The 27,006-nt window shown below is 37.0% G+C and overlaps 1 protein-coding gene across 7 annotated transcripts in view; it reads left to right on the forward strand.

The window, feature by feature from the left end:
- Nucleotides 1–27,006, forward strand: part of GULP1 (GULP PTB domain containing engulfment adaptor 1) — a 168,534-nt gene that overhangs the window by 61,461 nt on the left and 80,067 nt on the right. For all 7 annotated transcript variants that reach the window (XM_050900025.1, XM_050900021.1, XM_050900027.1 and 4 more), the window contains one exon: nt 21,524–21,611. In XM_050900025.1, coding sequence (XP_050755982.1) covers nt 21,584–21,611 — 28 coding nt within the window. In that variant the 5' untranslated portion in view covers nt 21,524–21,583. The remainder of the gene's footprint in view (nt 1–21,523; nt 21,612–27,006) is intronic.

Raw genomic sequence — 27,006 nt, forward strand, 5'->3', positions numbered from 1 at the left:
GAAAACTTGCCAGTTGCAAAAGGAACTTGTAGCTTGGGAACAAATGGGAGGAGACAGATTTTCGTTCTGACAACAGCAACTCAAAATCTCTCCCATGTATGTACTGGATTCTCCTTTTATCTCTGCACTTGAAAAAGACTACCTAATGGGTCTCTCCACAGGGTGGGGCAAAGCCAGACCCATTGGCAAAAAATGTTGTTGATAGGACTCATTACCAATCCAAAACACGGAATCATTTTGTAGATGCAGACTTACTTGAAACAGATTTATTTAAGATGCTTAGATACAAATTCTTTTGCTGATTTGCAGCAGGCTTGTGTGGTATTTCGAATTCTGGAATATAAAGACAAAGCTGGTTTCATGTGCAAAGTCCTTTATTTTAAGAACATTGAATCCTTGGGCTTTTAAAGGTGTGTGTAGTTTTAGTGTCCATCACTTACTGAGTAAATGAAGAATGTAGCGTTGCAAAGTTACAGCAGAAATTACATGGCAAATGCATAGACTCCCACACAGAAATCTTTAGGGCCAGGATTAATCATTGACATTTTCAAAATCAGATGTTGACCAGTGATGGGATCCGAAAACTCTGAAGTGGTGAATGTGTTCTAATTTCACTGTAGTGAAGTGAAAAGAAATGTTTCAACTTCCTGTGTTATTTTGCAGAGGGTTAGAATTTATTTTTACTGTAGCAGTAATGTACTGCAGTAGTAAATGGTAGGAGGTTCTAGCATGCGTGACCTGGTTCAGCTGGATAACACTATTGATTTTATTTACTTTTTTTTTTCTCCAGTGCCTCTGCTTTAGTTAAATTTAACTTCATTCTTGATTAGCTCAGTGGTAAGTTGTCATTACAGCATTTGACTCCCTAAGGGCATGATCTATAAGGCAGATTTTTCCAGTGGAGGGTCATGATTCAGCTAATTTACACATAATTTAAACAGCAGTTGGCCTAATACCCTGAAGTGGAATTTGAGGTACTTGAAGTCCAAGAGTGTAATACCATCAATTAGTGTTTATGTTAAGTACTCTTTAGAGACCTGCAGGAGAGGCCAGTGGGACACGTAATGCCCCTTGTGTTCTTTTTTCAATAGGCGTGTGTAGTTAAAATATCAGGGAAGATTAAGAAAACAGTTGCACTTAATGCAGAATTGCTATTTAATATTTCATTGGGAAAGCTTTGTTTCATCAAAGTTGCCATAATATTTGTTTGCCCAGACTCTGTATTTGGATTTATATTTTAATGGCCTATTCAAATAAATGAGCCATAATAAAAATGTCTTCATGTGGTTAGAGCAAGCTAATGAACTCTGACTTTCATTTACTGATGTGAACATTTCTTGTAAGTTTAGTGCTGAGCTGCATTCAGTTGCTTAAAACAATTTTTATAAGATACAGAGAATTTGTCTCTGTGTTAGCATGTAAATGGTTTTGTGAAGCTGAGCTGATGTCTCAGAATGCTGTATTGAGGCGGCAGATTGAGGATAAATGAATTGAATTCGTGTCTTTTTCTGACTATTTTGGCGCAGCCTGTCTGTGGACTGAAGTGTGGCTGTCACTTCACCCAAGAAAAGATCATTACTTACTGAAAGATTTCCTATGTACGATAATGCTGTGGTTTCCAGTTCAGTACCACAGTACAAGCCAGTGTGAGAGTTGGCAGAGATGGTCCTGCTCTTCTTCCACTTTCTAGTGCTTATTGTCACCCCTTTTTGTTGGCATGTGGTAGGAGAAAACTTCAACACAGGGTTTTTTTTGGTGGGGTGGTTTGTTTTGTTTTGTTTTTTGTTCCCCGCCCCCCCCGCCCAGTTCCCTGACAAGAGTTGGCTGTGCAGGACTGCTTGTGCCAGTACAGAAGGGCAGTGTAAGTGGGAGTAAGTGTGTGGGGACAGAAGGCAGTGAGGAGCACAACTGCTCCAAGAGTGCATTAAATCAAATGTGAAACTATTTACATGACTAATGATAGAGTAACATCAGAGCTAAATGGGTTGGAATGGCTATGTTTCTGTGAAGTGGTTTTCAGCCAGCTAGGTGGTGAGTAGTGGAAGTGCATTAGCAAAGTTTCTAAAAGAATCAGAAGCTACTGTCTAGGTTGTTTTTTAAGTAGCTGTACTTTAATGTGATTAAGTCAAAACTGTACAAAACATCTCATAGGATAACTAAATTGATGGGTCATGGTTTGGATCTGTATGTTTTAATAAGTAATATTAACCATGTATAACTAATAAATATATACATTAAAAAGATTTTTTCCCTTAAAACAATTAAAACCATTTTTGTATTTGTATAATGTATTTGTATGGTGTTCTGAGTGTGAGTAAAATATACTAAGATGGTGTTCAAATAGGAGGGTGGAGTTGTTATGTACACAGTCTGGATTTTGAAAATTCTTCCTACAGATCTTTAAGCCTACAAGAAAAGCAGTGAAATCTAGTCTTAATTGCAAGGTATTTGCCTGATTGGGATTTTTTTTTTTTCCTTTGGTTGTCTGTGTTGATTTTCTTGATTCAAAAGTGGATCCTGTTTTTAGGGGACATAAGATTTGGTGTACCAGTAAAAATCTGTGTGCTCCGTATTGTTGACCATGATCTGCTTATTTAAAGCTCAGTTTCCTTCGCTATTTCTGCCAAGCTGCCACCATATCTCCTGTCTGTCTGCCGCTGGATCTCTGCTTCCCCTTCCCAACAGCTAAACTGGTTTTATCACTGCTTTTTCTTGGTTCCTTTTATTGCCTGTGGTACTGGCAAGGAGCCAGCCAAGGCTGCAGCCAAATGATTCAAAATGTAAAATCTCTTCCAGGTCTGTTTCAAGGTATTACCTTGAGCTTCTTACAATCACCTATATTACAGGCATCCTGCCATTTGGGAGAGAGTCACTCCTTTTTAGAGGGCCATTACACTTTTGAAAGTTTGCAGGTGGCGAAGATTCTGCCACATTTCTAATTAAATTCTTCTTTATAGGCAATTATCCTTTTTTTAACCTGCTTCTAGGTTGCATTATTTTTATTTTTAGTTCAGCATTAGGCTTTAGCATCTGTGAAAGTCAAGCAGTTATATCATTTTAAAACATTTTTATCTCAAACATTTTGCAGTATTATTAAAATAAATGGGTGCATTGCAGTGCCTTTTGGCATAATGTGTAAGGTCAAACTCTACCCTTTAGTTTAAGGTATGTTTGAGACGTAATTCTAGCTGCTTTATCCCTGTTAATTTAAATAACCATAAGAACTGAGGACTCGCCTATAGTAGAAAGGGGTTCATCAGTACCAAGATCTGCTCTCTCATTCAGAAGTGTCAGCAGCCAGGGAACCTACTAGATGCAGTTGATGAAGTTCTTGGATGCCCTGCTGCATCAGTGCTCCAGTCTTTACAATTTTCTGTAATCTAACAGAATAGCCTGGTTGACTTTATGCATGACACAAGGAATGAAATGGTGTCCCACCCCATCACTCCCCAGCATGACAAGTGGAGATAGATGTTTCTTAAGTGGTTTCCGAAAAGGCTGTCAACAGCTTGAATACATGAAATCTGTGTTTAGAAAAGCAAACAAACAAAAACTTGATGGATTTTGTTCTTGCATTTGTGATTCTTCCCAGTCGTCCCCCCAAACCACAAATATTGCTTGAACTGTGTTTGGAAGAAATCTGTGTCTGTAGTTTGCCCGTTTGCTATCTAAATGCTTACTTCAGTTAATGATGTTCTGCTGTTGAAATTCCTCCTCAAAACTGCTTGCTTCCTTTCTTTACTTACCTACAAAAAAAATGACATCTGGCCTTATTACGAATACATAGTGGCTATACATTCTGCATTTATAGAGGTATACTTTTCATTATGAGTAAACAGATGAATCAGAGTATCAGAGGTCAACTCAAATGGTTTTGTGAGACAGCTCTATAGTATGTTTTATTCTTTGTAGTAGACATGTAGACAGAGAAGTTGCGCAGCCCTCCTCTATCTAACCCACAGTCCTGTTTTTAAATGCAAGTCTCTTCTTTCCATACTTTCGAGTCATGGTAAAGCATTAAATTAAAAACCAGTCAATCCATCTGTGGTAAGCAGCTCAGTGGCTTTGTGCAGCAGGTACTTATTAGGTATTCTTTTTTTTTTTTTAGTCTGACACCTGTTACATGATATGTGAAATTGAAAAAGGCTTTCTTCTAAACTTCCAAATGCAATCTGTTGCCACTTATTTTCATTTATAAATTACTTTATTTTTAAGATCTCTCTCCCTAAAGTTAACATTCCTAACAAGTATGAAGGGGTTTGTATTTTTTATGTCCTCCTGGAGTGAAAAGATCAACTGCAGTATTTTTTGACTGCTCTTGAGACAGGGAAAGAATACATTTCACATCTCAATGGTTATGGATTTAGCATGAAAACATGTAATATTCTTATTAAGAGTCAAGGTACTGTATTGTAAGTCACGTTGTACTTATTTTTTCATTGTTTATCTATTTGGTTTTATATTTATAAATCACTGCCTGTAATTCAGTTCCGGAAGTGGAAAATTTACAGATTTGTTTATCATGTTAATCTAAGTGATGAGGCTGTTTGATTCTGGCCTTTTACAGACACAAATACCATAAATAAATTAAAAAAGGTTAATAATAACATAAATATGAAAACAGTAAAGTGCCTTTCCCTCCCATTTGGATTACTTCTTTCTTGTAATAAGTTGCTGCTTCCTTTTCATCCTCATCTTTAACTGTGTAGTACCACAGAAGTGGGAAGACTGGAGCTACCCAAAGTGTATTCAAGGTCCTAGGTGTGTTAGAAGTGATGTTTCCACAGTTCTGTAACCTTATTTCCTAATTTTATTGACTTTTTTGGTAATTAGGACACTTTCACTTGCTCCTGGAATGGAAGTACAAAGACCAACTAGGCTTACAAATGTTTGAAAAACAATATGAGCAAAGATGTGTTGCTTCACCTAAATATTGTCTAGGCTGTAAATGACAGCCTCGTTCGTAATATTTGGAGGGGTTTTATGGAAGTCTCTACTTTGACAGCTCAAAAAGTTGATACATGATTTAGCCGTTAATAAAAACTTACCTAATTGGCTCACTAGACATGCATATGATTTTAAAACACCTCTTTTTTGCATTTTTAAGTGACTGTGGAATTCGAGGTGGGAGACGAAAAATCCAAACCAAGGAGATTTCTGAATAAATGTGATTGAATCTTGCTAGATTTAAACCAAAATCTACTTTAACAGACAGGAACACTTAAATTTTGGTCTATTTAAAAAAAAACAAAATCAAATGAAAGAAAATCAGACCTGGGTAGCCAAATGGGTCATGTTTCAATGATGCAAAATAACAGAAAATAAAGGCCCACCATATTACTGTTTTTAACACTAGGGCATTGGGGGGGGGGGGGGGGGGGGGGAGAAGAGATTAAAGTCCTATGAAGTTTGTAGCACCTAAAATAAAAGCATTTTTAAAGAAACCTAAAAAAATCAGAAACATGAAGATTAACTTATATTTTGAATTCATTTTTTAAGTTCTGCTGATCTGGGGTTCATGGTTGTGTGGTGGTAAGCAGGGATTCTCTTGCAGGTCCTCTTCTACACGCTGCCTTCGTGCCTTCCTCTTCAAGAATGTTTTATTTTCCTGGATGAATTTAATCCTTTTTGCAGACTTACTGCCCCGAAAGTAACACTCAGACATGTCCATTATCATGTGTTTACTCTGCCATACTGGGACATTAATATGTAAGACTCTTAAAAAGCATGTATGCTTGACTGCCGCTCTGCCTTTGGCAGTAGTCGTGTCAGCAGCTCAGGGCTGAGGTAAGAGCCCTGAGGGGTGGGTGCTATGTTACGATGATCTATGAAGAGTACTCGTTACCTTTGAATAAATGACATGGCTCAGTGCTTTGCAATTTTTTTATCACAAAGGCAATGTATATTTTGTGAATTGTTATTCATACAGTGTTTCAACAGATTTCTGAACAAAGGTGTTCATCTAAAACTGCCAGTCTTAAGACTCCTAGTTTATTCCTCCCGTCTGCTGAGTTGTTCAAAATTAAAACTTGCTTCTGAATATTCTTCTACACCTCTGATTGTTTTACTTTGTGGGCATTCTCTCAAAACATGGCGCATGTTTCCAGGTGTTTGGTTCCCAGCACCTGATTCTGTGCATTTTTTTATACATGCTTTCAAATATGGTCTCTCCAGTGCGTTCTATCCTTTACTGCTAAACGGTGGGAGAAATGTGTTCTCCTGAACATCAGTCTCTGTGTCTCTGCTCTCCCATCTATAAAATGCAACTCTGACCTATGAAGTTGGCAAGGCCTTATTATGTGATTAAAGAAGGTGTAAAATACTATGATAATGGCAGCTATATGGATATTTAAGAAGAACAGAGAGCTAAGCCAGGTGACTTTCTAGTAACTCAATTGCAATTGAGCTTAGAGAAATGATTTGCTGCAGTTTAGTGAGTGTCTGTTAATCAGATAAGCCGTGTTAATTGCACAGATACGGCTTTATGACAAGTACAAGATAAAACACAGTATTTTAACCTGGAATGAAAGTAGTAATCTATTACAAATTTAGAGGCAGGTTTATATTTCTTTATTTCTTTGGTTTGGGGAGTTGTGGATGTCATTGCTCCTAAAATTACCCCCAATTGATAACATGATAAAACTGACTTTGTACTTGGAAATATCACAAGATTGTATTGTTATACAGCTTGGACTGCGCTAAAATCTAGCATAGAGTTTAGTGGTGGATATCACAGAGCATTTGAGCTGTGTTCTTGGCCTTTACAGTGATATTTTGTGCTCAAGTTTTGATGCTACTGGGTAGGTATCTTTTCAACAGCAGAAATGCAGCTTACTAACAGTTGCTGAAGAGGAAGATGCACAGATCTCTGATGGCTAGCAGTCTATTGAATAAAGATAGTTCTCAAAATTAACTTTTTCAACAGGGGGGAAATAGCAGTGTCTGCTAGCAACTTTCCATTTATCACCGATGAAGTTCTATACAATCTGGTTACTGACTCTTTGAGTCTGGAAAAAGTACCAATTTGAAACTGGTGCAATACAGATAAGTAAAAGGAGGTATCAAAGGGTGATTTTTGTATGGGTAAAAAAAAAATAAAGTAATTTTGACTTTGGGATGAAAAGTGCGAATCTTCTAATGCAGTGAACTATCAATTTATGTATTTTTAATCAACATATTGTAATGGAGTATTCACAAAACAAGCAAATCAATAGATGTAAATGTCACAAGTGAGGTTGTTCATCACCCTGAGCAAAGCAAAGATTTGGTTTCATGTGAATGAATCTATTCAGTGCTGGAGACCACGGACACAGTGCCAGAATGCAGATGTGTTTTAAAAAAAAAAAATTAACTCTAATGTGAGTTGTGGGATAGAGCTGAAAGTGATACATGAATGAGAATTCAGGGCAAAAATGTGTATCTCGTGCAAAGCAACCCAGGGAGGATGCACAGGAAAGTTTTACTGGTTTTTGCGTGTGCATTTGCTCCCTTTTGCTTTAGCCGAAAAAAGGGAAAACCCTGAAAAGTAAATAACATCCTTTTGACAGGAAGCTATGTAACAGTGCAGACCTGTATTTGCAGCACACATTTAGACTAGTCCTGCAAGATCTTAAGACTGCTAACATTTTAAATAATACAGCAGCGAAGTATTTGAAGACAAGATAGCCCCTTAGTGTCATGAAATAGCAATAAAAACACAATTAACCCAAAGTTTCATGGTACTGAATGCAAATAGCAACGAATAGCTGAAGAAAATTGTATGGTAAATGTATGATTATTTCCTAAGTCAGACAATTGAGCAGAATTCAAGGTATGGTGGTGAATCACTCATCCTTTTTTTCCAGGCAGTTGGAGGAGAAACTCCTTGGATATAAATTTCTTAATTGAAAAGTAAGAGTATCATTTGGCAAAGAACTTGCTCAAGTGAACTATCCTATGTTCATAGAGCAACAGCAAGGAATATGAGATGTCATCAATATCAAAAGGATTCATTAAGCTGGAATGGCCAGCTAGGACCATTTGAAAGACAGAATACCTACTGCTGTGAAGGATCCCAAAAGCATAGTGAGGAGAGTGAGCTTACTGTAGAGCTTCACTGGAATCCATGATGAGTGCCTCAAATATGTAGAAATTGAATGATTCACAGTATTACCATGGGCACAGTAATTCTTACTTGGGGCAGGGGGGGAACAGGTAGGGGTGTCATCCATCCCCTTGTGTTGATTCTAGCTGTGTTATTGGTCATAACATGAGGAATGGGGCCATAAAATTAGTGGAAGTTGGCACACTGTCATGTCTGTAGTTCCACTTTTATTCTCCCTTTCTGCTTTGAAACTTCCACTTTTAGCTATCAGTTGATGAAATAGTATTGAGGTCTTCTGTTTGAAAAGTTATATTCTGGTTCTGTAGTGATGTTATGCTAACTGTAAATTAAAGAGGAACTATCTAGGCTTGCTGTAAAAAAACTTGTCAAGAAAATATCTCCATTTTAATGTGCCGAATAACTGCTAGAAAATATTTTCAGTTTAGAGAAGTCATTAAACAGGAATGTGAAATTCAGAAGTTCTGGATTCTACTGCAGCTGTCAATTCTTTCAGTGACATTGGGAGGCCATGTATTGTGTCTCTGTCTTAATTTATGCATGTATAAGATGGAATGATAATCATCTCAGGAGTACTTACAAACTTTACCTCATGCCAATGGATGCTTCCACATCCTTTGTTGAAAGATTTCATAAATGCTAAGTGCATTATGGGGAGAGGAAGCAGCTTCCCCAGTATTAATAAGCAACTGCCTTTCTTTGTTATACCAATTTTAGCTCCAGCATTACTTTGGCATAAAAAAGGAAATAATAATTTGGCTTATTAGTTCTGACTTCTTTATTTTTTTTTTCCCCCCCCTGGGGAAGGGGGCATGGGAGTGGCTTATGAAACTCTCCAGAGAATTTGAAGGAAACTCAGGAGTTGGTTCGTTTGGTTTAGTTTAAGGTTGCTTTCAAATCACATTTTTCCTTTTGGCTGCTTATTAAGTGCTGCTGTTTGGTTGTGTATATGTATTGTAAATTAAAAGACTGCAAAATACATTTTGTTTCCCACTGGCTTGACTCCAGCGACATTTGAGAAGTTAATACCTACTAACTGGTGTAGACTTCGGGTGTTAAAGCCATTCAGGTTTCAGTGGCAGCATGTTGACGTTCTGCTGCTTGAAAAGAATTCTTATACTGGCAGTTTCAGCAATATTCTCCTTTTGAAGGAGCTACAAAGTGAGAAGAATATTTTAATTTGGCTCCTATAGTAATTATGCTCTCATCTTGTTGCTTCTGATTTTAATGGAGTTTAAAAACATTGGTGGTATTAATAGCTCTTGTGCTTTCTGTAACAAGTCAGAGTCCGATTACAATAAAGGATAATTTCTGGAAGGTTAAACACGCAAAGCTAAACCTTTTTTGAAAAATATCGCTGAGTTGTGACCAGCAAGGTATACTTTTGAAAATCCAGTTAGCAGAGGCACACATTCTCAGATGAAATAGAAAGGTGAGATTAATTTTGCGCAATCATTTGTACAGTGCAATTCCAAAAAGATTTAAATATAGGTACTTCAAGAAACAAATTAGAGCTTGCATGCTCACAGTCATAAACAAAGTGAAGAAAAAGGAGCATAGAGGTTTAGCAGAGTGATCGGGAACTTGTATCCACAAATACACTGTAGTACTTAATGTCTCCATTACGCCCAGCTTACAACAATACTTCCTCTTCAGTTCCTTTGCAGCTTATCAAGGCATGTAAGTAATTTCATATGTAATTTTATCTCCTAGCTGAAATGGTGCTTTATGCTTTCAGTTTTCAAGGTAACTGCTAATCAGTCGTTTTGATTTTTCATCTGACCCCCCCAACCATAACAGAACTATTTTTTGTTCATATTTTTTTCTTCATATATAGAAATTTGTGTTGTGGTTTACATCAGTATTGTTGAGATACTGATTTCTTTGTTTGAGAAGTACAGTTTTTCTCAAGTGACCTAGATGCTGCTGTTCTGCAACGGCTACTGAAAACCTTTTGTTTTTGAAGGGAGAGTCAAAGTTGTTTGTAAGAATTCAGTAACAGTCCTTTTTGGCCGCATGCCATCAGTGAGCCAGTTGAGAGTGCACATCTATGCATGTGCATATATATTCAAGCAATTTCCAAAGAATGAGCTTTGCTTGAGTTGTCTTGCATAAGTTTTCCATTAAAACAGAATGGGTTTTGGAAAAGCGCAGGAAACTGTAGCTAAAGATGTGCTCTGTTTGAGCAGGATTTTTATAGCACTGGGCCATAATGACTATTCCCTATTACAGAAATTCTCATATGTTGCTGCATTTCTCAATTATTACCTTTGTGCTCAATTTTTTTTACAAAAATGTAAAGCTGCAGTAGAAGCAAGACTGTTTAAGATTGTAATTTCACACAAGCTTGTTCTTTTTCAGTAGTCCTAGCTATGTCTTTTGAAATGAGCTTCTGTGAAATACATAAATACCAGTAGACATGCTCAGCTTGCTCTCTTATATGGTTGATTCTTTGATTGTATAGCAACATTACAGTGTTTTGGAAAAGCAGTATTCAAGAAGTGTTCATGAAGTTGTGTTTGTATATGAATCCAAAACATTGAGTAATTTAATTTTCATTAGTGACTACCAGTATTACTTGTATGTGATTGTCCTGCAAGTAACTTAAGTAATTTGAATAGTTATGCGTGATTCGTAGCAGTGGCAACGTCAGTGTCTGTTGTTGGGGGAAGGAGGAGGAGAGAGTAGCATGTAGTTTGGTGTAATGGTTGGATGTAGGGTGCAGTTTTATGTTGATGATTCTGATTTTGTTTCACCAACTGACTCCTAGGTTTGGTTTTTGAAAGCAGCATTTTCTCAAGTGCGTGAATGCAGTAGAGTCATTTGTGTTCTGTGGTTTTGCTGCAGTTTCTTCTCTCAAAATAGAGTGTCTGGGGATAGCTATCTAGGAGAAGATTCTCTATGGCTACGTGTTACAAGGGTCTCATGAAAAAGTACGTGCACGCTGGTGGAGTTTTGCTCATCATACAGGAGGACAGCTGTTAGCCCCTGAGAGCTGTGCTTTCCAAGGAAGTCAGCACTGGATATTCAGATGCTTGGTGCTAACTGGTGGGGACAGATGTTAAAGATGTATGAATATAATTCAAGTGCAATTAACTTGCAGTCTTCACCTGCACAAACACGTTTGAAAATCTGGTTTAAATGGGGTCATATTTGATACACTGTGAATCCATACGCTGAGGTCTTGAAACCTTGATAGCGAAGCCTAAATTTCTGAAAGGACCGAGGTGCTGTGAAACTCTCATGGTTTTGCTTCAGTGTTTACAAATCTAGTCACTGTACCCAAAGCCATAGACGAGAGTTGGTAGCTCAGATCTGTATAGAAAGAAAGGGAAAATAAATGCCTGGCATAGGCATTTAAGCCATTCAATAGGAAACTTTCGGGCAAGGGTCCATTTCTAGTTTTTAAACAGTGTTCTTCTGAAGTTTGGGGGGTTTTGCCTCCCTGTTTTGCCTCCCTGTTTTGCCTCCCTGTTTTGCCTCCCTTCTTCTTTTTCCAGTTTTCAAGAGAAAAGCCTAAAAATTACTTTCTTTGAAAACATGGCAGGTGTTGGTACCTACTTTTCACATCCCTCTCCTTTTATATCCAGTAGTTCAGTTATGGGATCAGTCACCGAATCTGCTGTTAGCAGTTGTCTGAATTTCCTTTGCATACTTAGGAGGATGACCTGTATTTATTTCTCTCCTCTGGTTCTGGGGGTTCAGCACAGAATGGTGCTACCTGGGGAGTGAGTTGCTATGCGTGGTGGTTTAAGGGTCGTCGTCAAAGTATCATATGTTGTAAAGGACAGAAGATGCTATTTCATCCCCAAATATTGGAGATGTCTCACTGAGGGGTTTTTTTTATGCAAAGCTGAACAAACTGTGAACATGATGTTAGACTTGCAGCATGTTTCAACTACATGGAAGTTAATTGGAGCAGGGACTGGAATCGTGTCTTCCCAGTCCCAAGTAGCCAGTACCATTCTGTGTGTGATGCAATGCGATGAACGTTTGAGTCTAAACTTGTTGATCTATCATGCTTTTAAAAACTTATACATTCTCCTTAGTCCCAACTGTGTTAAAAGATACAGAGCACTCCTATCCAGGAAGATTGAAGAAATTCAAGTCTTTGCTAGCTTGGATATTCTATTATGTAGTAGTCTATATCTCAGTAATTTCTACTACATTACTCTAGGATGGATCACTTACCAAAATATCAAAATAAGATTCATAATAACCGTAATAGTGTGCAAAACGTGAATGTTTCTCTTTAATACACATTATCATGAACTACTTGAACACATACCTGATCTACAAGACAGAGATGATGAGATTAATTTGTCATAAATATGATTTTGGTTTCCATGCTTTTGTGTCAGTTTAATATCTGTGCTTTTAACTTCATATTACATCCTTGCTGAAATGTTGGGATTCTTCAGAATGTATTCAGAAGGGCTAAAGAAGATAAGCTAAAGGGAAGTAATACGATAAAGCCTAAAAAACAATATAATCTACTTTTGAAGATACTCACTCGGAGATTTATTTAGTAGAAGTGACAAAATGGATATTGCCAACTTTTCTCAATTTTGAAAACTGTTGAAATCACTTAATAAAGCCTGTCTCATCTGTATAAATACAACTTAATGCTGTCCTTGAGGCTAACCAATTAAAGCAAAGATTCTGAATGTATTAACATTAATGAGAAATCTATTGACTTTAATAGTAAGGGATTGTGTTCAGTATCATGGATGTTAAAAGTCTTTGTGAAGTGAATGACACTTTTTAAACTTTTGTTAAATGAATGACACTTTTGTATGTCATTGTTTCAGAACTATGTAATATGTTAATAAATCGGTTATGAGAAAATCAGTTGTTAGAAATTTGTATGGTCGTGATTTTTTTCAACATGTCACCTTTAGCACTGGGAGGGAAGTGATCTTAGGAATTGGACTGTAAAAGATAAGAAGGCAAGTATAGATACACTCTGCATAGCAGTCTGTATGCCTAGAATTTATACAGGGTTCTGGTTGTCCTTTGAAGGGAGAGTTGTGGAACAAGGGTCCCCAAATTAGTTAAGGTATAAAAGGACAGGCTTGAAGTCCTGCAGATAAATAGGCTTAAATAATGATACCATTCCCCCCCCCGCCCCCCGCCTTTTGACATGATTGTAAGTTTTGAGCATGTACTTTTCATTTCTGTAAGAGGATGATCTCTCTTAATTTTGTATTGATCTTGTACACTAAATAAACCCAAAAAACCCAAACAAAACAAAAAAACCCAAAAGCCTTTTACAGTTAAAAAAGCCCTCAAACTATGACTTCAAAGAGTTGTGAAACCATTTGTAGTGTCATAGTTCAGAGCTCTTGGGGAAAGGGTGATTATTTCTTTCATTTTGCATTTATAATAAATGGGAGCAAGCCTGTTGAGCTCCTGGAGAGAGGACTGCAGCAGAGAAAAACATCTAATGTGTACTGTGAAGTCTGCACAGGAGCAAAGATAACACGGGGGGGTGTGGGGGGGGAGACGCAAGCACATTTCTCCTCATTCTTTTCTTGCTGGTTGTTCCATGGTACCTACCCAGAAATTTTCTGGTTGTTTCTGTCTAAACAGACATCTGGATTTTTCACTTCCTTTTAATCAGCTTTTGAACATCAGTAATCAGCTTTTGAACTTCAGTTAAGTTTAAGGTACATTGAGGGAAGCACGTAGAGTGGTCTTATGGGACCTGTTGAGCTTGTGTGCACAATGGTATCTCTAATGCACTTTTCAAGTTTGGCCAAGTATACTTTGGTAGAGTAGTAAAATGGTACCTTTTGTTAAACTGTTGTACCTCTAAAACAGATCTGCTAAATATGATGAGCTTTTCATCGTAAGTGGTACTAAACTAAGTTATTTCTAAAATTGTTGTGCTTTATTTGGAGATTACCTTTAGAATACCTAGTGAGTCGTTCCGTTTCTGCCTTTTCTGTCAGTGGCACTTTTTACAATGTGATTGTGAAAATGCAATAAATACAATAAATATAACCTTAAAAATTTCAGGTTAACAAGAATTTGCTATTGTTTGGAAACCCGAAGATTTCAAATACTCCCCCCCCCCCCAATGCAATGGAGGGTTTGAAAATAATCTGCCAGTAATTAAATAAATAGCTTCTTTAGATTGTGTATGGAGCAATCAGCTCTTCCAGAGGAGAAAGGATGATGCTAACATAGAAGTAACCATATTCAGTGTCAGGACGTATCTTTCCTTTTAATGTATATATCCGTCCAAGCAAGGACTGTGTGTGAAATTTTGGAGAATTATTCATGCTGCGAGTCAAAAAGCTCAAGAGTCCAGTATCCCTTCTACCAGAACTGTTTTATTTTTAAGAGCTGTTCTATGTTTACCTGTTCATGGTGGACCCCATCGCTAATCTCTCTCCGTTGCTGTTAAAAACAAAACACTAACAAAGCTCCCCAGGCTCTCAGTCATCCGTCTGAAAATAGTGGGACCGGCAAAAATCTTGTTCAGATTCCATATATATGATCACATGGCTAATGGGATGTCAAATACAGACCCTCTTGTCTGCAAGTGAGCAAGATGTTTGCCATCTGTTTGTCTTTTGGAAGCAGATGAAAGTGCCTGAGTTCTTTTGAGGGAGAACATGTATAAAGCCTTTCTACTGGCTCTAAGCATCTGACATCTGTAAGTTCTTGTGCAGCAGAGTAAAAATTAGGCTGACACAACTGAAATCCTTCACCATGTTTCACTAGACACTGGTGCTTGTGGATTTGAGGAAAAAGGAAGCTCCTCTTGTATCCTGTTATGATTATTCTATCATAGTGAACAAAAGAAGCGTATCGATTTTTCTTCCAAAATATAACAAGTTTGGGAAGAAGGGAATATTCCTGGTTTTAAAATTACTCCTTTTGTTTGTACAGTATAAACTTTAGTTTGTTCCGTGAGTAATGTAATCCACTAATATATATCAGCATAGTCATTGATAAGCATAATACAAAATAATTGTCTACAGATAATTATGCTGAAAAATGTAATATTTTAAAATTAAATATCTTTTCTAATGCTTTAAAAGTCAGATCTAGAGAACTGTTTTTGTGAAACAAGTGAATTTTGTATTTCTGTTTTTTAAGATTGTGCTGTTAGCAACTTGTCTGAGGATTTATTGGTGCTTGTGGCAGTTTTAAACACATTTTCTTCAGAGTTCTACTTTAATAGTGAAATTTATTCTTGTTATGTTTCTTGATGTTGATATTTCTTCTTGCTGTAAAACAAAAGTTAGCAGTAACCTTGCCTAAGGAGTTGTTTTTGCTGTCAGATGTCTCGGTGATATCCCCTTGTCACCTGTTACTCATCTGTATTTTTCTTTTTTCCTGTTGAAAGGAGCAGGTTATTTTTAGGATATGGGAGAGTAAAAAGCCACTTACCTGAACTTTTTGGAAACTGGTATGAAATGCATGAGTTTCATATAGATTTTTCTGGTTCCTGGTCTCTGTTTGATGTTGATATTTATAGCAAAACACCACTGTCTGCTTGTCTTCAGAGTTTCTGTGAATACTCCTCTAGCTTTGGCAGATCACTGTATGAGAAGTGCTTTACCTGTGGTCTGAAAGATTTCTTGCTGGAGGGGAAAAAACACTTGTCACAATGGTACTAGGCTTATACTGGTTGAGAGAGGAAAAAAAGATAGTGCATGTGTGGTTCTTCTGTACCTTCCAGCTGGTTTCAGGAGCTTGGGGAGAACAGGGGCTGTGATCTCTGTCAGACCAGAGAAACGTTTTTAGCCTTCAGTTTAGGGTGTTCCTGCCCATCCCTTTCCCAGAAGGAGTGTGAGCGTATTGGAAGGTGAGCTATGTTTTAGGGATGTTGTTTCCAGCTGTTTTGGTATTGCCAGACCACTTCTGTCTTCTCTTCACTCAGTGAGCCCCGGTGACACCTCTGGTCACTTCACTCTCATGCCTTCCTCGCTGCAGGCTCTAGGGCCAGCGCTGCAGGCTGACAGTTCAGCAGAGTTGTTGTTTGAGCTCTGCCCCAGTGAGAATATCATCATCTCAACAGCAAGGTATACTTTGGCAGTGGGGAGATAAGAGTGTTCGATAGAAGACCAGTTCTTGACCAGTTTTCCCCTCTCCTCTGCGTATGTGAAAAATTACAATAATTAGTCTCAGACTTCTGCAGATTTGTCTCCAGCCAGAAAGTATGCCTGCCACTTGATTCTGGCTAATGAATGTTTTTGAAAACGCAGAGATTAATAAAACTTTAAAAGTAAAGCTTTCCAGTGACTGAATGTTCTCCTTTATACTCCATTTGTGCTTCTGTGCAATTATAAAGCCCAAGCACAGGCCAAGAACTTCAGCTGACAGAAAGTTGTTCAATTTTGGTGAAGCCCATAGAGCTGTGCTTTTTTTGAGGATCTTGAAGGGGTATTTTTCCTGCAAGTTTTTATGGTGCTAAATTCTATTTAAATGCTGTTGTGGTTTTTATTCCTAAAGACTATTCTATTATCACTTACAAACTTAAAGGACACACATTTTCATAACCGTGAGTGGAACTGCTTGCTTCCCGAACATTAAGAAAGGCTGCATGTGAGTGCGAGTTCGGGTCTGCACTGAATTTTGTTCAATGACGTGTCAACATCTTTTTCTTACGATTTTACTGTTTCAGAGGAGAAAGGGCTGTGGCAAGTTAGTGTTTCAGTTACTTGTCATACAAAAGGAAGGGGAGTACATCATGATATGATGATGTTTATTTGGTTTTGTGTATCAATTTAGTCTTTTATTATAATTTTTTCCTTCATTATGTCACATGTCATATCAGGACAATATTTTCGTGGTGTTCTGGTCTAACTCAGAAAAAGAATTTTAAAGCTGTTACCATATTCCAAAGTTTCTCATCTTACCTTCAGAAGTAACTTTATAAGCCTAAGTTTCATTGCAAGTCAATGAATCACACATTCCTGTGTGCTGCGGCCCTTTTGAAAACAGGATTTAAGACATTTGGTGCTTCATTCTTTAAGAAATGTTATCCAGTATGCTTGAAAGGCTGGGGTCTGAGAGGGGAAAGAGTCTGAATCTTCAGGTCTTCTGAAGCTAAATTTGGCTTTGTATGGAAACTGTGTGTGTATGTTGAGAGGGAGGGGACAGATTGGACTTTTTTTTAATTTTATTTTATTAAAGGGAGTGGATGGGTGCAAGTTGAGGGTTTTAGGGAGGTTCTGTTGGAAGAATTATTTGTGGAATGAAAAAGAGGTACACAAAAAAAGTTTCAGCCCAGGTAATTGTTATAGCCCATGCCATTCGAAGGGACTGGCTAGGGGGGGAATGACAAATAAATCCTGAGGAATACCCAATTTTTACAAGGAAATAAGAGATGAATGAGACCAGTTACACTGGTGGTTTGTTTCATCCCCTTCCTAAGTACACCCTCTCTTGGCTTGTCTGAGACAGCTCTAAATTTAGAAAACATACCAAAACACAACATTTCTGAAGGAGCCTGCAGGCATTTAAAGATGTCTGTGTGGAAGCTTCAGTGTTGTTTCAGCAGCCAGGGAGGACTGCGGTTGCTTGTGCTGGAAGCTGGAAGACTGCCACTTCACTTCCTTTGTTCAGCTTCCTTTGCTGCATAAAGCATAGAAGACAGCAACCAACATTATCGTTAGTGTTAAAAAGTAGTTACGGAGGAGACTATTTCGGCTTCAAGTCTTACCACCCTTGTGCTCACCAGTCCAAATGCCTGCAAAGACTGCAGTCACCAAATCCACTAGTTTCGTTGCACCCCCTGCCATTTTGCAGTTTCCTCCTCACTGTGAGAAGCACTTTGCCATGAAAAGTAAGGGGTTAATGACACTGAAGACAAAGGGAAAAGGAGGTGAAGGTGTTTGCTTTCCCCCATTACTGTTTAAAGTTTGATATAGCAGCTTTAAATACTCAACTTCCCATGCCACATGCCCATGTCACTGTTCAGACTGAGAATGTCGTGTCTCCCCCTGCCCAGGATGTTTGGCTGTTGTTTACATTTTTATTATTGTTAGTTTAATAAAATTATTTTCTAAGCCTTTCCTCTCTCTTTTCTTTCTGTCTCTTTTCTCTCTGCCCCAAAAGAAATAACCTGATATAACCCCAAATTTCCCTAGTTTATACCTGTCAGTACTCTTCAGATTTTGTCAGTTAAACATTTTCTGAAATCACATGCAGGTTTTTTTTTCCCTATTTGGGTTTTGTTTCTGGACAAAGCTGAAGAAAACTCCTAGAAGTAAGGTGGAGAAACATTCTTTACATAGGTGTGTCTTCCTAAGTGATGAATAATGAAATGGTTTGGTCCACATTCCTGTTCCCTAATGCATCTGATAGTTACAACTGCTTTACCCTTTCTAAACAAGTGGTTTCATAGGAAGGACTCCTCCCTTCTGCACAGGGCTCCCTGTACCATAATGGGATTTACTGATTTACCTTCCTTTTGCCTTCATTACAAGCTTTTAACAGACTGTTTTGCAACTCAGTTTCTTCCAGCAGCTTTGTGTGTCGAGCATTGTCAGAAAAAAAATCACATACTACCAGAAAACCTGTCTAGTATCCATGATCAGAGAACAGCTTGCTTGCTTCTAAGAGTTTTGTTTGTCTTTTGGAATATTGTGAGAGAAGGTATCATAGATATGTTGAACCATAACTTTGCTGCTTACGACAGTCTGATATCACCCTCTTGCCCCAAACCCAACTGAGGAATTTGAAATTAGCCTTGTGGTGTTTGGGCTGGTTTTTTTAAATAGCAAAATTTTATGGGGCATTTAACCATCTGCTTTTTGTGCATCTGAGAGGTTGATGAAGTTGTTCATATTAGAGTTTGAAGGAATTTTAAAAGCAGTTACATGTAGCTAATTGTGTTTCTTTCCCTGTTTAATAACATTTTCTGTGATAAGTGGATGTACACTGATTAAGTATTTTAATGCTAGTTGTTGCCTAAGCCATTTCTCTATGTTGTTCTATTGATGTTGTGTTGGAATTGAAATTAAGAACACGCTTTTGGCAAAATGCTGTTCATTTTTAGGTAAGTAGCCAATAAATTTTGGCTTTTATTAGTGTAGATTACTTTAATGGTAATATATCCTTGTCCATGAGGAAAAAACACATACTTAGTTGTGCTGTGTTTTAAAGAAAATACTTGAATGATCATCTCTAGGAATGTGGCCAGCCAACAGCCTCACGATGTGCGTGTATAGTCTCTATTTAGGAGATCCTCTGCTCAGTAAGCCATCTCAAATATGTTACTTAGTAGTCTCTTGGATGAGGACAGGAATACACAACTAAAAAAAGGGGTCCAAAAAAGGACATGTTATGATCCCATACTGGAGGAGAACCGAAGTGATTGGTCTAGTGCTGTGCAAGACAACTGCCAGAGGTATATGAGAGGGAAATCATAACTGTGTCTTTTTATTCAAAACTGTTTTCTTCACTGACACGGTGCATGTCCTGAACAAAGTTCTGCCATTGCTTATATATCCAAAGCGTATATAATAGGCTGCCTGTGTTCCATGTGAAAGTAAACCTCTGAGCTAAACACATTTGTCAGTTGCTTGAAGGGCTGAAATTCTAATGTTCTTCACTGCTTGCTTCTTCATTTAAACTGAATTGATTGTCATAATTTACACTGTTGGAAGTCCTACTCTGTGCCGCCTCTGCGAAGAGAACTACTTGCGTGTTGGCAGCTTTTGGTGAAACTCCCTCACGGGTGAGCTATTACTGGAATTACCCCAGTACGGCCATTGCCCATTCCACTGACGCTGCTGAAATCATTCCTAGGACTTCAGAGCCCTTACAGGTGTTTGCTGGCTTCACTGACCTCTGCGTATCCACGGCTTTCTGTGTAGCACTGACGATAGTGAAGGCAATCAGTGGGAATGGCTGTGGGTATATGTAATGCTTCTGCAGTTTTGCTGTTAAGAACTACTGTGTAGAGTATCAAATGCATTGTTTCTTGACTTTGCATCAAAATAACTAGATGGAAAGTATATCCTGCTACCTTTGCTTATTTCATTGCATCCTCCCTTCTTAAATACTCAGTAAAATCTGTAAAACAAAAATGGTCTGGTACATGTACTTTGAAGAGCAAATGTTGGTTCGTTGCACATCTAGGGTACTACACTGTAGTTTAGGTAAACAGGGATTATTCCTTCATTCTCACAGGATTGTATGGAAAAGAAGTCCTACCACATCAGTGATTATTTGAAAATAAAATGGAGGTGGCTTTTAGCTGTAACTGCCCACATGTTCTAATCTGAAAAATATCAGCTATTTACATGGAAATTGGGATGTAGTTCTTTTAATTGGTATGGAACTTAATTATTTGAAAAACAGGGGCAAGCACCACAAAAAGTTCATGAGCTGCATAAAGTATCTAAAGTACCTTAAATGAATTTGTCAGTCATCTTGATGCTGACATTTGAAATACTGGCTTAACTTTTGGTTTTATTCAAAGCAAAGGTAATGTTCTAACTGATTTCAAAGATAATCTGATACCAAGTGCTTTGATTTTCTTTTTTTTTAATTTTTTCTTTAAATTTTTTTTCCCTTTTTTTTCCCTTTGACTGGACTGCTTTGAGAGCAGCGAAGGAGAAAGGGCACTGGTGCAGCTTTTGGCTGGAAGATCTGAACAGAATGGAAAGGAGTGGTGGGAATATCTTTACATATGGATGAAAAAGGAAAATCTCTATACTACAAAATGGGATGGTTTTGAACAGTATTGGATGTGTTGGATTTTATTTTTTTTGGCTGCAAAATGTTGGTAAAGAATAAAATTCTAAAATAATATTGTGAATCAAAAATTAAGAATTTAAGAGTGTATCTGTTTTTAAGTGAAGAAAATACAGAAATTACTGTACAGTCTGATGTAATTGGAGCAAGGAGGTATTTGCACTGATAGAAGGCAGTTTTTTCAGTATTGAATCCCTGGGTGAAGAGGAGTCTTTATATTGTGATTTTTTTTAATTTTTTTTTTTCCAATGTCAAGCCCACATGAAGATGAAAGCATAGCTTGAAATAATCTGACAGCCTAAATGACACAAAACAGGGCAGTGCAAATGTGAACTGAATGTTTTTATGGAGTCTTGTAGTCAGCATTCATTTTAAAGCTTGCTTTCCAATTTATTTGTGTGTAGTATTTGTCCTCATGTATACGTATAATACCATCTGCTCTGTGTCTCTGAAATCTCAGTGAGAAGACCTTCACAGAAAGCTTTAAAATGTCTTTCTGTATTAAGTACCACTGGACATTTGAACATAAATCTTCTCAATTCTGCAATTTCTTCCTCAGCAAAGCACATCTCCATTTTATTTCTCTGAATTATTTCAGAATTCTTAAAATCATTTGCATTGTCTTGAATATGAAGATAATGAGCTAACCTCAAATATAATAATGGACTTCTCTGTTTTCTTATGTGTATTGTTCTGCAGGTTAAAGTGGGGGGAAAAAACCAAACCCAGAAACATTGTTGACTGGATAGATTTTTCAACATGAATCGTGCTTTTAGCAGGAAGAAAGGTAAGTAATTTAGCTTATGTTCCATGGGAGACATAAATATCTTGTATAAATTCTTTAGAATATCAAGAATTATACAAGGAAGTACTTATGAATAATCACACCTAATTAACTAGGTAGAAACAGGCAGCCTTCTATAATATGTACAAAGCAAAGCATTCTCGATTGATAGTTATAGAGTTTTCTGGATTTTAAGGCTTATGTTGAATTTCATTATATTTTCTTTATTGAGGGGGGTGTGTGTGTGTGTGTATATATATATATATAAAAAAAATACGCACACTTTTTTTTTCTTTTTTTCCCCTGCACACACCAAAGGATGTGCTGGAGGTTTTTAGAACTTTTAAAGAATTAGTAACTTCTGTATTTATTATATATATTCATTGGGTTCTTTTTCTTGGAGAAGCTATTTTAGAAAACCATGTTGAATATACTTGAAATATGTCATGCAGCAGAATGTCTCTTAGCTTTAAGAAGCTATTCTGAATTTGTAGCAATTTGAAATGGTATGCTTTCCAAAAGAATATCAAACCACTAAATATTCAGTGATGTATGTTGCTCTTCTGGCTTGCTTATTCTCTTTTCATGGTCTATTTATGATTAAATGTAAGTTTTTAGATGGAGCATTAGAGATGCAGCTTTTTTTACTGACAGCTTTGTTGCTATTTTCCCCATTTGTTTGTAACGTAGAAAATATTCAGTAGGTCTAATTTCTTTATTTTTCATGTTTTCTTCTAACGATCCTTAAGTGTGATACTGAGCTAGAGCCCCTGCTTTAATAACTAGGTGTAAACTCAATTGGAGTAAGTGTGAATGTTTTGTTTATGTAACAAGAATTTCTGCTTTGGTATCAAAATCAAAGCTGGAAATAAAAGGAATCTGCCATACCTTATACCAACATGAAATGATAGCATCACTGCATCCTTGCATGTCTAGTACATTTATTTGTTAAAGCCAGGTGAATCGAGATAACATAAGTAGTCCAGAATATCAGCAGATGTAGCTTGATTGCAAAAGGAAGATACACTTACTCACAAAGGCTACAAAACTGGATGAAAGATCGTTTAATACCCCAGTAGCACAATGGATGCTGAGGAAATAAGCTAAAATCCATAGCCCATGCTCTTCTTAAGCACTGATGTGTTTTCTTGTGTAGATATTTGTAAAACCTCTGTCAAGAGATCTGTACGTACCAGCTGCTTTAATAGTGTTGCCTAGCTTCTTCCAAATAATTTGAGAGACCATTTCAATATTCTTTAATTGTAGATTGATTTATCACAACTGGGAAAGAAGCTTGGGTTTTGTAGATTTTGTTTTGTCTAGGTGACTATATAATTTTTTTTTCCTTATTGTCTAATGACTTCTGATAATGTTTGAAACTCAGCCAGCCATGTTTCAGAAACAGACCAGTTTTGGTTTATGGGATATTTCCTCAGTGTGTTAACTTGCACCCGGAGTGCTAAAATGCTCTTTCACTAATTCTCATTGCCCTTGCCAATGTTTTCATCATGCCTTTATGGTCAAATTGTGAATTTGTATCCTCAGGTATCTGGGATCATTTGAGGGGTCTGGATTCATTCCTTTCTGTTTCCACTTCTTCATAAGAAAATTCTTACTGACCTCACCTAAATTCTTGGAATTTCAGTGTCTTCAAGGACGTTTGCTTTGTTGTTAGTTGATTTTGAGTGCTGTTCTCTCAACAAGAAAAAAGTATCATAAAAGAAGCTGTCAGGCACAATGAAATGCAATTATTGTGGATTCTTAAAAATGATTCAGAACTTGAGCAACCAGAAGAATTAAATACTGTCATCCTTTTATTTTACACATAGTAATGCACACGACATTTCCATTCTCATATCCTAGGAAAAACACAAATTTCAGTTAAGCAGTTGTCAAGAATAAGTGAAAACTACGTATTTTTATGCCAATTGAAGTTCAGAAAAGCTTGACTGTATCAGTGTTCCTGTCTAATAACTGCATTTAAGAACAGGTTCAAACAGGTTCAGTTGCTGAACTTCCTTTTATAGTATTTCCTGATTTTACTCCCAGACCTCAGAGATACAACAATTTCCATGCCTGTGTTTGATGGGGAGTTTTGTGGGTTTCTTCTGTTCACAAGAGCGTGGATATTTTGAGGAGTTAACTACGTGAGTGCCGTGACTTCCCTAGCAGTTCTCCCTAAATCCAAATTGGTCTCCTGGTGGCTGTGCTGGTAGGGTTTGTGCTAATTACAAGTTTGCATCAGTCTGTTACCTTGGAGCTACATAAACAACAGTCTCAAATACACAGGACTGTGAGGGGAATTTAAACAGATGTAAGTGGTACTTTCATAATAGCCAAAGATTATCTGAATTGTGCAGATCTATAGAATAAGTGTCTGCTAATCCTCATTGTCGTGATCAGTCTCTACTAGCTTTTTAATACGATGCATATACAGAAGATAGTAGCTAGTGCCATAGCTCCTTATCTTCTTGAACCGGGTAAGCTGGTGACTAGAATGACTTGGACTGTGCTATACTTGCTGAAGAACGCTGTTCTCACACCATCACATGATTCAAGCAACAAAACTTTCCTTCTAAGTGTTTAGGAAATGATTTCATCATTGACAGACATTGGTAGACAAAGCAAGAAGAGAAGCACTAAAATCAAGCTTCCGTGATTTTTTTTTTTTAATTTTTTTTTTTAACTGTTGGAGGCTGGATGGCAACCTGTGCTTTCACAAAAGAGTTGCAAAGGAAATGTGAGTTGCTAGGAGAGAAAGGAAGTGAGTTCCTTTTTAAATTAACCCTGATTCTTTAAAGAAAAGTTTCCCATAGATATGATGCGTGACATGAGTGTTTGTGTGTGTTGAGAGAGTCTGTGTTATGGGAACAGCAGATTTGTCCTAAATCAGAGCAGTGCTCTTTAGAGCACAGACCCCCCATTTTCAATATTACCAGTACTTCATTTTGCAGGAGAATTTTATACTACAGGTATCATATCTGGAGCAAGTACGCAGTGTAAGTTTATTTTTGAGGGCCATGGTTTGAGCACAAAACAGCCACTTCAACTGACAGGGTATGCTGAGTGCTCTGACCTTAAAAACAGCTGGTACAGTCATTGCCTGTCTGATTGCCTGAGATTTAGCACAAACTAGAACTTTTAACCTGGATAGTTTATGTTTGTATTTTAATTGTAATTATTTTTATTTGTCTGATAGTCATTTTAGTTGAAAGCTTAAATGATATGCTTAAATCTCAAATTGAATAAAATCAGGGTGTTCATCTTTCATTCTAATAATGACAATTAAAGTGAAACAATGAAAAATATAAGAAAATGTGAAGTTTAAACAAATTCAGCTTGTTTCAGGAAGTACTTACACAAGTAATCATAAATAACTGGAATCTTTTAGCAGTCCGAGTTGTAATACCTATTCTCATCAGTTAGCTATCAGCTCGTATAACAGGGCAACAAACTTTATGAATTAATAGTGACAAAAAAGTTAATTTCTGGTTTAAAGCTAATATCAGCACCTGCTGAAGTTGCGTGTTTTAATATGAAAAAACTTAGTACCTGTTCAAAGTAAAATAGTCTTTCTCTTGACTTCAGTACGGGTTGATTGGACTAACAATTACATGTGTTATGGAGAAAATTCTCTGTTGCAGAAATATTGTATGACTGTACAAAAACATATATTCTGTTTTCCGTCCATTGATCAGTGAGTGCAGTATACTCTGTTGAAGTAGTTTTTATAGATTATCTTTTTTTTTAAGGATCTCTTTCCTTCTCCCACAAAAACAAATTGAAGAACAATGTTATGTATGTTCTTGCTGCTTTGTTATTATGACAAAGCTTATGAAAACATTTATGTATCTATCACAGTATCAGGAGCTTGCTTTTGTATGTGATCCAGGTTTGGGTCATGGTTTCTGAAGAATTCTCTTAATTTTTCCTTTAGTTTTTCCTTTAAAGTCAGGTGTGGCAGCATGCTCACTTTGAAATGTTGTAGTGCGAAAAGTCTGTAGTGCAGATCAAAGTCTGTTCATCTTGAAATAAGTTTGCATCTTGATAATTTCAGTTTCTCTTTTAAGTAGCTTAGGGATATTAGTGTAGTCCTCCTGTAAGAGATCTTTGTAAATGCTGTATTTTCATGTAAATTTTTCTCATTATAAGTGTGTTGGTATCTAAACTGAATTATCTATTTGTCCTTAATTTGTATGTGATTGTGTGTACAGGTGATGTGTGTGCACAAACCGGAAAGCATTAACTATGGCATTTTTCTTTTGGTTTGGTTATTTTTTTAGCGAATGGAGGTCCCTCTCCCAGATGAGTTTGGCACATTTTAATGCTTCTGTGGCCTTCCATTCAAAGCCATTAGTATAAGAACTGGTGCATATAAGTAAACAAAAATTAGCTAGTATTTGTTGACTTTTGCCTCATCAGAAATGTGAAAGAAAACTACTGTGCCTCCTAGACAGAGGCATTTCTAAATATGGAATGACTGTAATCCAAACATTCTGGGAGTAAAAGAGTGAAACTTTGAGTGTCTCAAAATAGTGCTAAAAATGTAGGTACGTATGTCTACTTTGGGCTAAATTTAGTACTGAATTATGTGTGAAATCCAGTGGACTTCAGTGAGGTTGTGGAGAGTGTAAATCACAGTTGAATTTAGTTCATTCTTTATTACACCCCAATGGTCCTCCTTCATCCCAGAATAAATGTCAGCCTTAGTTTACATATGGCACAAAGTTCAATGCGAAAGCTGCTGTTGTATGCGGGAATCTGAATTTTCTGATTTTTTTTTCCATATGATAGCAGTTCATAAAGTTGATAATTGGTGCCACATTATCAGCTTGTGAGGTGTAGCTGGTATTCATAATGCTAAATGGAATATATTGAAGTAATAGCCTGTCATAAATCATAAGTTTCAGCAATAACATTTCTGTGCAATGGCTTTTTATGAGTCTCATTTATGAAAGTGTAGACAGATGCATTTAATGGGCAGGGTCTGACATATTAAAAAATGCAATCAAAGGTTATAGGATGCGCTTTTATGTGAATGGACTGGCTATAACATGATCTTTATTTTTATTGTAAACTTATGCTGCATTCCAGAGATGACAAATGTTTTATTTTACATTTCTTGAATGAGTAGACAACAGGTGAAGCCCCAAAAGGGTGAAGGGGATAAGTATAGTCCTAAAGCAAATACTTTCATTCTGTCAGAGAGTATGTTTCACATCAGTGATTTAAACAAACAGGCTATTGTGTGCTGGACTTCCACATTAACAATAATGATAAAAAACATAAAGAAAGAGTAGATACTCATATACTTCAAGGGCATATAAGTAGGCACAATCTTCCTCATTGTGGTCTTCAGATATTCTTGTGACTGCACTTTGTCCTTTCATAAAAGCAC

The sequence above is a fragment of the Gymnogyps californianus genome, chromosome 7 (genome assembly GCF_018139145.2).
Source record: "Gymnogyps californianus isolate 813 chromosome 7, ASM1813914v2, whole genome shotgun sequence".
Lineage (NCBI taxonomy): Eukaryota > Metazoa > Chordata > Aves > Accipitriformes > Cathartidae > Gymnogyps > Gymnogyps californianus.